Below are 11,741 nucleotides of genomic sequence, written 5' to 3' on the forward strand. Positions count from 1 at the left end.
GACTGAAATGTAAGTCGTCCAGGATTTACGAGGTTTGACCAGAATCTCAGAAAAAAATCCTGGACGATTACTTAGTAAGTCGTCTCGTGGACGACTGAAGTATAAGTCGTCTGTGTATAATTAAATTTTGAAGTTTTTTTTTCAATTGCAAAACTAACCTATGACGACTTAACTGTAAGTCGTCTACTTTTAAAAAAATATTATTATTTTAATTTTCGCCAGACGACTGAAATGTAAGTCGTCTGGGGAAGTCAAACTTCTGTAATTATCCAGTCAAATGCAAAACTAACCTATGACGACTGAAATGTAAGTCGTCTAGGTTCTTTGGAAATTTTTTTGAAACCAAACAAAAACAGACGACTTAACTTTCAGTCGTCTCAGGTTACAGATTTCAAAGTCAATTGTAAAAATAACCTCTGCGTTGACCAGACGACTTCCAGGTAAGTTGTCTACTGACGAACAGATCTGGAAAAAAACTCGATGTCATACCTCAAATTGGTGAGATAAGTTCCTTAGCATACATAAAGCTTCTCCAAGCACACAGAATCACAAACGAAAGTAACCCACCCAGAATCGTTAGCTTCTATGACTCTATGAACCATAAAAAATTTAGAATCAAAATCTTGGGTTTTTTTAGCTCATTGTGGAGAGAAAGTGAGAGATATGTTGTGTTTAATTCACAAGAATGGAAAAAGAAGAAGGGTAAATCGATTTTGAGAGCATTAAGAGCTTCAAATTGGTTGTTCATGGTGGTTGTGGTATTGATGACAATGGCAATCTTGTAATTACTTGAAGATGACGAGGGTGAGAGAGTAAAAATGTCATTTTCGAAAAAAAAAGAAAAAAAAAGAAAAAAAAAAATTGATGGCATTTTCGTAAATTATATGAACTTGTGGGGTGAATAGGGCAAAACCAATTTAAAAAAAAAAGGCTAGTTTTGTGTTTGGCTTTAAGTTATAGGTCAATTCTGCAAAAAGCCCTAAAAAATATTATTTATCGTAGAAATATAGATATATAATTTTTTTTGAAATACATATAAATATATAATCATTAAATATTTTTTACTATTAAATATAATAATGAAAAACTTTGAAACAAATTTTCGATTACTTTCATATAGTTTTTGACTACCTAATTTGGGGTTAGTCCTGCCAACGGAAACGGTGTTACGCTTAACGCAGTTTTCAAAGTTTTCAAACAAGACTATGATTATGATGAAAGACAGGGAGTCTCCAGGCAAAGCCGTCAGCACGTGCGTTGTCGTAAACCAGCACATGTGAGCGTTGGGATTCTGTAAAAGAGAAAAACTGATCTCTCATTCACATTTTGTCTGAATTAACCGACTAATTAAAATGAGTGTTGCCCAAAAAAACTAATTAATTAACCGACAAAAAACTAATTAAATATTGAGATAATTTTTAATATTTTTGTGTAATACTCCATCCGTTTCAAAAAGATAGACTTTCTAGCATTTTCACACATATTAAAAAAACACATTAGATCACTATAATAAATGTATCGTTTTCTGCAATTTTCAATATATTTTAACCAATAGTAATTCAATAAAATCGATTAATTTTTTTGAAATTTACAATTTTTTCATAGAAAACATAAAATATATATCTTTGTGAAATAAATTTTTTTTCTAAAACATCTATTTTTTTGAAACGGATGGAGCAATAAGCCAGAAACTTGCCAAACATAAAATAAAATAGGTGATTTTGAAAGAAAAATAAAATAAAATAGGTGATTTTGAATTCAACTTTGTGAATTTACTTTTAGCATTTTGGATTTAAGATTCAGGCCGAAAAGGCTTCCTATTATTCTAATTAGGGGCATTGCCTCCGCGCAAGCGCGAAGTTGTGGACAAAATTCTTGTTTAATCTCAATATTTGTTAGGGTTATTGTAGTTGTGAATTTTGCGTTTTGAGTTGTTTTTCAAGTTTTTTTATTGTTATAAGGTTAGAGTTGTGATGATGAACTGTGTATGCATTGTTCTCCACTTATGAAGGACTAAATTGTGTTAGTAATGTGATTGATATTGTTCGTGTTGTTGTTTGCTGTGTCACTGAAACTTATTGTTTGTTTGTCTTTTCAATTTGTTTCTTGTACTGTTGAGAGTACATAAATTATATTAAAGTTGTTGAAAGTACCTTTTGTTTCTGGATATTTTTTCTACAGTTTATTTGTGTAAGTTGTGTATTAAGTAATAATTTTTATTATCCTTATTATGTTTGTTATATGTTTTTTCATTTTTAAACTTGTTGCTTTTACCGGACCTCTAAAACAAATACATGAAGACTTGTAGAAATAACTATATAATGAGTGACATCTCTTAGTATTTGGGCTTTAATGAGTTTTAAACGAATTTATGTATTTCTCATAAGAAGACAATAGCATTGGCCTGTTGACATTGGGCATGTAAGCTAATTCTTTTTTTTAACTTGTTGCTCTTACCGGACCTTTAAAACAAATACATGAAGACTTGTAGAAATAACTATATAATGAGTGACATCTCTTAGTATTTGGGCTTTAATGAGTTTTAAACGAATTTATGTATTTCTCATAAGAAGACAATAGCATTGGCCTGTTGACATTGGGCATGTAAGCTAATTTTATAAGACAAGAGGAGTGAGCAGATGGAGCTATTGTTGCCGCATTTGTGTTTGTCGGGATTGTCTCTTGTATCTCCTATTGTTGTTGTGTTTGTTTATCTTTTATTTGATGGGTAATATGTAAACAAAAATCATTGTTAGTTGTATTTATCAGAGTTCATAATTTACTTTGCTTTTTTTGTTTAGGTAATTTCACTGATCTTAGTTGTCGTTGTCGTCTTCGTCTTCTTCGTTGTGAAAGTAAGTTTGTAAATTGTTAAATAGCTGGCCGTGTAGTTTGTATTTGTTTTGCTGACTCTATGTATGTGTCGTTGCGAAAGTAAGTTTGTAAATTGTTAAATAGCTGGCTGTGTAGTTTGTATTTGTTTAGCTGACTCGATGTATGTGTCGTTGAGTTTTAGTTGAGGTGATTGGTTTGGTATATTTGTTTTGAAGTTTATTTCTAAGATTAGACGAAAAAAGAGAGGGGATCATTAATGATTCGTCTTTTTTGGAATTCTAGTTTTTGGTGTTTTGATTGTTTGGGTTGTTGTGGTTTCTTTTAAGCTGTAAAATGAAGGTTTGTGTAAAATTAGTTTGATAAGTAAGAGCGATAAATAGACGACCATAGAATTGGGTAGGAAATATTTTTGATTATTGATGTTAGCACAATATAGATAATAATATAAAGGAAATTGTGTGTTTATTGTTTCTTAATGAAGAGACAGATAACAACTCGAGTTGTTTCTTTGCTAAGGTCAGAGCTTTGAACAGAACGGATTTGTCCAACCACATCTGCGAGTTTAAATATCTGTTATGACAACAAAACATATTATAAACTCAGATGCAATATGATAATATGTCTGGGAGTTCTAGGTTTGTGTTCACAATCACTTGGAAATTGTCAAACAGTCTAATTATGATTGGAGATTGATCTCAAGAGCACCCGTGATGACTTCATCAAGAATAGTTGGTGAGATGAAACGAATGAGGAATGGATGATCAATTATCTTGTACATGCTTAAGCACCTAACAACCTCAAAACGATCGACTTTCACAATGGAACCGGCTTTCAAAGATGACATGTAATGATTAGCACGTCCGGCGGGAATAAACCCATGAATCATGGAATCTGTAATAATATTATTTAACAAAGAATTAGGAAATCAATTAAAAATAATTATATTAAATAAGTGTGATATATCAATGATTAACTTACCTTTTCATCAAGGAGGAGAACCGTGATTCCCATAAACTCACTATCTTTCTTGAAGTTCAGAGAATCCCATAACCGAGAAGGTTAGAGGCTATGCTCTGACTACTACGACCAACACGGAAAGACTCGAAGGTTGAGTGACGGATGCCGGGAACGCCGGTTTGAGGAACTGGAGAGGCAGAGAGACATTTTCTAGAAGATCGTTAAAGCTAAGAGGAATCAATGAGTTTTGTGGAGATGCAGATTGGGTTCATCAAAGATGAGAATCATATATATAGGGTTTATAGAAAGGTTACAAACCAAGAACATTTAAGATCAAACGATTTAAGATGGGGAGATGAAGAGTTCACAGGTGCAAAAATAGATTACGAACAGACACACAACGCAACTCTGTAACTCAAACTTGTCTAAGACAATGATGAAAAGAACCCTAATTCATGTTAAACGAAGACAGCTTACAATATGGAAAAACTATAATTGTTGTTTTTTTCATATAACGTGATGAACCTTATTTAAAAATGAAACTTATAATACACTTGTAGGCCCGGTCCATAGAGAAAACCGAAGAAGCAAAGGTTTCCGACCTTCATAAATACATATTAGTTTCGGTCATCAATGTACAAAGTATCCTTTAGTTTAGTGGTATAAATGTTGGTGTTTATATCTCAATAACCCGGGTTTGAACCACAGTCTTAACACTTTTTCACACTTTTTAAAAGTGAGATCCATCAAAATGCTATGGGTCTTGCCTCGCGAAAGAGAAAAGTGTACTATTATATTACAGATTAACTAACTTATTATTTTTATATATGGAATAATTAAGAAAAAGGTTCAAATATTATTTTTGGGTTTAGTTTAGACAATGATATCACATTGAAAACTATTTTGTTCTATCCTTTTTCTTTTTTGAACTGAAGTGTCGTTTCTTCTAACAGTTCAAAACCTAACCCTCCTCATAATTAGTCTTTACATTTCAAAATCTCACTTGCTTCTCCACATTCATCTGCTCTCATGGCTCATTCCATCTTCTTCTTCTCTCTCTTCCTCTTTCTCTTCTCCAACTCGCCGGCAGATGCAGATTCGTTTATCGGAGTAAACTACGGCTTACTCGCCGACAACCTCCCCTCACCGTCTGATGCAGCCAAGCTCATCCAGTCCAGCTCCATTCAAAAAGTGAGGCTATACGGCGCAGATCCCACCATCATCAAGTCCTTAGCCGGAACCGGCGTCGGAATCGTCATTGGAGTAGCCAACGGAGATCTCCCATCCCTCGCCTCCGATCTCAACGTCGCCTCTCAGTGGATCGGCACCAACGTCCTCCCTTTCTATCCCGCCTCCGACATCGTCCTCATCAATGTCGGCAACGAGGTCAGTTAATCTCACAACTTTCTCGAGAAAACAAGAAAACTAATCTCTTCCCATCTCATGCAGATTCTGTTGTCGAATGATCTGAACCTGGTAAGCCAGCTTCTTCCGGCGATGCAAAATGTCCAAATGGCCCTTGAGGCGGTTTCACTCGGCGGGAAAATCAAGGTGTCTACGGTTCATGCCATGACGGTGCTGGGCCAATCTGACCCGCCATCGGCTGGTTCGTTTGCTCCCGGTTATCAGGCCGGTTTAAAAGGCATCTTACAGTTTCTTAGCGAAACCGGGTCGCCTTTTGTCATCAACCCGTACCCGTTCTTTGCGTACCTGGGTGACCAGAGGCCTGAAACGCTGTCGTTTTGCCTCTTCCAGCCTAACCCTGGACGTGTCGACTCCAATACCGGAATCAAGTACATGAACATGTTTGATGCTCAGGTAAATTATTAAGTACAGTTAGCTCTCACGGGTCGGTTGAGTAGGGTCTGTAATAACCAAATTAGAGTCATTAGAAAATTGTTAAAATTATTGTTAACCTGATATAAAACAGGTTTATAACATGAGTTTGGAATAAACACTTTCTTAAACTTGTCTTCAAACTGAAAAATAGCTAGGTATTTGGTTTTGAATTTGGTGGACTATTTTATATCTAATCATTACAATCCAGTTGAAACATCATGTATACAGTATTTCTAATTATTTAATCAAATTGACAGCAAAGCATTTTTTTTATGTAATTTGGTCTCAGTCTCATGGTAGGTTCATTTGTTATAATTTATTGTTACACCGAGATCTACAATTCTTTATTGTAATTATATAATGATTATAAAACATGTGAAAGTTGGTAGCTGAACGTTGGGAATCCAAATACTATATGACATATATATTCGCAATAGATTTTGTAGCACAAGAACTTGGTCTCTATTTACTTTTCCACTTGCAATAAAATAATCTTATTGTAGTAAAATCGAAGAAGCATTTGTTTCTTGCCATGCACGTTATACTGGTCCATTTAACATGGGATTTGTTTAGGTTGATGCGGTGCACTCAGCTTTGAAATCGATGGGATTTGAGAACGTGGAAGTGGTGGTGGCAGAAACAGGCTGGCCAACGAGCGGTGATAGTAACGTGGTTGGTCCCAGTGTTGAGAACGCGCAGACTTACAATGGGAACCTAATCGCTCATTTAAGGTCTATGGTTGGGACTCCCTTAAGACCCGGCAAACCCATCGACACTTATATTTTCGCTCTCTTTGACGAGAACCTCAAGCCAGGTCCTTCCTTCGAGCGATCTTTTGGCCTTTTCAAGCCTGATCTTACCATGGCCTACGACATTGGTCTCACTAAAACTAGTAGTAGTGGTAGTCAGGTAATTAGATGATACCATGACCAATTATTGTTGATTTAGTCTCAAAGGTATTTAATTAACCATTTGTAATGGACCAGATCTTGTAACATATATACTGGTTTTTAATATAATAAATGTTTACCCCAATGGATCAAACCAGGCATAATGCATGTTGTTGAAATTGTTCTTAGCTATTTATACTGAATGATGTTTGTGATGATAGTAGACGTCACAGTCTCCACCGTTGGGAAAATCAGCAACATCAGTGGGATGGTGTGTGCCAAAGGAGGATGCGACTGAGGAGCAATTGCAAGCAAGTCTAGATTGGGTTTGTGGACAGGGAATTGATTGTGGTCCGATAACGCCAGGAGGGGTGTGTTTTGAGCCTAACAATGTCATGTCTCATACAGCCTATGCTATGAACTTGTATTTCCAAAAATCTCCTGAAAACCCTACGGATTGCGATTTCTCTCAAACTGCAAGGATTACATCCAATAACCCTAGTAAGTTTTTCTCCTTATCTATCCCATCATCATCATTATTGTTGGGGATCACGAACTTCTAATTATTCCAATTTTCCTTGCAATTAATAGGGCAATCAATGGTTTTATTATACTAGTGTTAGTCTTTACACACTTTTTATTAATGATATAACAATCATATGTTTGCATTTGGTGGAAACAAATCTTAGTAAGAGGTCGTTACTGTATTCTAAACCATACTTGATACATTCATGAGTTCATTAGAAATCTAGATTCATGCTACATGTGATCTGCTGGAAGAAAGAACAAAAAGCCATAAGCCCAATTATCATAAATGTAGATCATGCCAAATTAAACCAAATATCAACTTTCATCAATGATAGGTGGATGAGCATATTGTCTAAGATGATATTGTATCTGTATTTTGCAATTATATATCTAGATTGGGTTCCTCCTATACTTGTGTTTAGGTAGATGTTAGATATAAATAAGGTACAGAACGGGTTGACATGATTTGTCTACCATTTTCTCCTATATTTGTTTGTATACATCAAGACTGTGACTTGCAGGTGTTACTCACCTCCAATTTTTAAAACTTACTTTTAACTTAAATATATATTTAAAAGATTATACAAAATGTCTCTTAGATTTTAGTCCTCACGCTAATACTTTTTTCTTTATTTTGACTTTCTTGATTTTAGGTTATAGCAATTGCGTTTACCCAAGAGCAGGATGGTCTGGAGATGAAAGCCTAGGAGGAGCGATGAATAAATATGTGACTTCAGACAAAGCAATAGAGACGAATGGATCAGAATGCTCCTCCTCTTTTCTGTCTTTGCCTCTCTTTATGATCATCTTTTTCTTTGTTCTTCCACTTTCCCACCATATGAATTTCTTGTAGTTGCCTTTATTTATTAGTCTTAAAACCTAATTTTCTGCCCCTTTTCCATCTAATCATTTTGTTTTTGTCCATTAATCATCAGCCTTTTTTTATATATAATCATTCGCATTATCCTTGTAGTAGAACATGATACTTGATACCCATTAGTGTATCTTTTCAAAAGCAGATTCGAAAGGTGAAAAGCAGAGCGGTGGTTTTTTCAAAAGGAATATGTTCCTTCCAATTTTCTTTTCTATCTCAAATACAATGGGTGTAAATGTTTTCAACGATTTATACATATGGATGCTTATGTATGCCTGTGTAATCTTCCAATACAATACAAAGTAAAGTAGACATAGGAAGAGAGAGAGATGGGTTGGTTTGTTAAGGAAAGAAGAGGAGGTGCTTGGAAGCGAGGATGGTTGGAAGAAACACTGTTCTCGTCTTCAGCGCCTCCTCTAACACTACTAACTCTCTTTGCCATCATATCTCTGCTCCTCTTTCTCTCTTCCTACCCACGTTACAGGTGCGAGGTTGAGAAAACCGCAATGAATCTCAAGCTCTTTCTCATGTTCCTCCCAATTCTTTTTGTCTTTCTGCTGGTCTCTTTGCAGTTCGTCCATCGAATTCTCTTCAGATCCTCTTACTACGTCAGAGCAAACCAGGCTGCGTCCCTTTTTGGAGAAGGCCACTTTCCCTGGGGAGTCTTGCTTATGCTAGTTCTTTTACTTCTTTTGGTTTCTAAACAATCTTACTTTCACTCCTTATGGTACCCGACCTTATGATCTTTCCATCTCGTTTCTTTATATTCCAGAAACATACTTTATAGATTGATATTTGTTTCTTGTAATCCACATCCAACTCTACACATGTGTTATGTGCTAACCTATTTTGATATGCTGTTTCTTTTAGTAACAAATATGTCTGACAAGCTCGGATGGATACACAAATATTATACATGACATTTTTATCATTACGTATACGGCACAGCAAATGATTAATCATAAAAACTAGGGTCGTGTATTCAATTAAGAGTTTTAGGTGATTTGTGTCAAAATGACAAATCCACTGTTATTGAAACATGAATTTTAAAAACTCATTTAAAATCCAGTGTTATTGAACTTGACATTTTATAAAGTATTCTGAAATCCACTTTCAAGTGATTTTAGAGTGTTTGGGTGGAGTTTCTTAGTTAAAATCAAATCCCTTCATATCTATATTATTAAAGCAGAATCCCTATTAGGATTCTGTCTTTGATTTTTTTAGTTATTTACAATGGCATATCATTACTTTTTCTAGATTATTTTTCTATTTTAATAAATTGTTTCCTCTTTTACAATTGGTAGTACATTATGTTAACATATATAATCATTGGATTCTAACTACTTTCCTATCCAAAATTATGTATTCACATTTATATATAACGAAACGTGTACCATATTTGCAATCGATCATTTTTTTTTAATTCAAAATTCTGTATTGACATTTACAAATAGGGAAAATCCCATGAAAAACCTTCAAAGTGGCAAGTACTCCCACTTTAAACCTCCAAATTTTATGTTTCCATAATAAACCTTGAAATTAAAGACATTCCTTAACAAAAACCTTCAAAGTGGATAACATGTTTTATGTGATGTTAAGTTAAACAGAATAATAAATTTTGTTAACGTCGTTATTAACTCTGTCTCCTTTTGATAAAACATGTGTGACTTACTGTAATTATTTATATTTTTAACAAATCATATTTTATTTTATTCATGACAGTAATCTAAGATCTTTATATCGATTTGTAGGGTTGAGCCGTCGTAAGTGTTCGTGGAAGAAAATAATAGAAAACCTAAGAGAAAACTAACAAGTGAGGAAGAGATCGTCGTATTTTAATCTTTTTATTTCAGATTTACGAGTCCATCATGTGTGGTGTCTTCTTCAAATAGTTTTTTTTTTTTAATAAATAAATAACTGATTCTCAGAAATCTAAACTTTCAAACTATCCACACAAATCTAAATTATCATCCACCGTTCTTATATAAATAACGATGTTATATAATTTGAATACTTAATATGATGTTAAAATGGCAAAATCAGAAGCAACAATGATAGCTGCTATATGTTGCAAGAGTGACTGCCCTTGGAGAAAATATTGTTCGGTTGAGCGGCCCATTGATTAAATGGATGGTGAAAGTTTGACACAACAAGCATAATCACGGAACACAGCTTCTATAAGCTTCGTAACACTGAGACTTCTTAGGTTTCGGTGAAGAGTCATCACACAGATTCCTCTATTTAACAGATGCATCAACAATATCTTCATCACCCTCATTATTGACATTAGATTGATCCTTTTGTGGAGTCTCTTTTGCATCTTTCTTGTGTGAAGCTTCTTCTCCTCTTACCTCTCTGCAATTAAAAGAAATTTGATAACCCGTTTCACTGCAACAATACTTCTCTTTTCCTCTCTTCGAAGGAACTGCAAGAAAAACGAGGACCTAAAGAGATTATTCGAAGGTGACGTTGATTCTCTTCGGAATTTCTTTGAAACCTAGAAGGAACCTACACCCAACGCCTCTCGTCTTTTCGTCCTATGGTTTTCTCTTTGCTTCCCTTCATCTTGTACTCTGGCAAGAAACGATGATGAAATTGCAACACCGTAGGCGAAGAGGATGATCAGATACAGGGGAGACCTCAGAGAAGCCATCATCTTTTTCGTCAATCCTATGATTTTCTCTTTAAGGTATTTTATTATTTTGTTTCAACATGTTAACATCACATAAAACACGTTAGCTACTTTGAAGGTTTTATTATTCTGTTTATCTTAACATTGCAACAAAGCACATGTTTTTTTAAAAAGAAGACGGAGTTAATAACATGTTAACAGAGTTTATTATTCTGTTTATCTTAACATCACATAAAACACGTTAGCTACTTTGAAGGTTTTTGTTAAGAATATCTTTAATTTCAAGGTTTATTATGAAAACATAAAATTTGGAGATTTAAAGTGGAAGTATTTGCCCCTTTGAAGGTTTTTCATGGGATTTTCCCTTTACAAATATACAAAACTAGATGATAACCCGCGCGCATGCGCGGAGTGAGTTTTTTTTTTTTTTTTTTTTCAACAACATTACAGACTCATATAGACTCTGTAAACCACCCCGGGGGATATTGATCCATGTGGACGATGAAAGACGGCTGTGTTCTGGCACTGCGTGCTAGTTTATCCGCCTTTGTATTTTGCGTCCTTGGTACGTGTATAATTTCTGAACGTGTAAAACTCTCTTTCAGAATTCTGATATCTTCCAAATAACTTGCAAAAACCGGTCATTCTTCTGGTTCCGAAACCATCTTCACCAATTGAGAACAATCTGTTGCAAACGTAACTTGGAATTGTCTTAAGTTCCTCATACATTCCATTGCCCATAGTAACGCCTCTAACTCTGCATGTAAAGGAGAGAGAGACGCTCTTACGTTCCTAGCTCCCATTAGGCCCTCAAATCCAGGTAAGGTACTGAACCAGCCCTGTCCAGAGAACATATCCTCCTCTTTCCATGATCCATCTGTAAAACACCATCTGCCTGTGATTGACTGAGGAAACGTATCATGAGTCTCTGTTCCCATCTTCTGATCCTTCATCAACTGTGCCTCAGCCCATATGATTGATTCCATCTCAGCCAAATTAAGAGTATCCCTAGGATCTATATCCAGATTACTAAAAACTTTATTATTTCTTCCTTTCCAAATGTACCAAAGTATCCAAGCAAATTGATGATCCTCCATCGGTGGAGCGACTCTCCAGAATAGATGATCCATATTTGTAAATAAAGAGTCTGTCGGGAAAATAGCTGGATTTGTTGGAATCTTGGACA

At 35.0% G+C, this 11,741-nt stretch overlaps 2 protein-coding genes across 2 annotated transcripts; both read left to right on the top strand.

The window, feature by feature from the left end:
- Positions 1-4,739: 4,739 nt before the first annotated feature.
- LOC106321123 (glucan endo-1,3-beta-glucosidase 7) lies at positions 4,740-8,031 on the top strand. The gene is made up of 5 exons (XM_013759441.1): positions 4,740-5,178; positions 5,242-5,610; positions 6,205-6,540; positions 6,746-7,022; positions 7,703-8,031. Exons 1-5 carry the CDS (start codon positions 4,822-4,824, stop codon positions 7,900-7,902), a joined length of 1,539 nt encoding a protein of 512 aa, XP_013614895.1. The 5' UTR covers positions 4,740-4,821; the 3' UTR covers positions 7,903-8,031.
- A 137-nt stretch (positions 8,032-8,168) lies between these two features.
- Positions 8,169-8,778, top strand: LOC106321124. The gene has a single exon (XM_013759442.1). The coding sequence runs from the start codon at positions 8,253-8,255 to the stop codon at positions 8,664-8,666; it is 414 nt and encodes a 137-aa protein (XP_013614896.1). The 5' UTR covers positions 8,169-8,252; the 3' UTR covers positions 8,667-8,778.
- The last annotated feature ends 2,963 nt before the right edge of the window (positions 8,779-11,741 follow it).

This window comes from Brassica oleracea, unplaced genomic scaffold (assembly GCF_000695525.1).
Source record: "Brassica oleracea var. oleracea cultivar TO1000 unplaced genomic scaffold, BOL UnpScaffold01242, whole genome shotgun sequence".
Lineage (NCBI taxonomy): Eukaryota > Viridiplantae > Streptophyta > Magnoliopsida > Brassicales > Brassicaceae > Brassica > Brassica oleracea.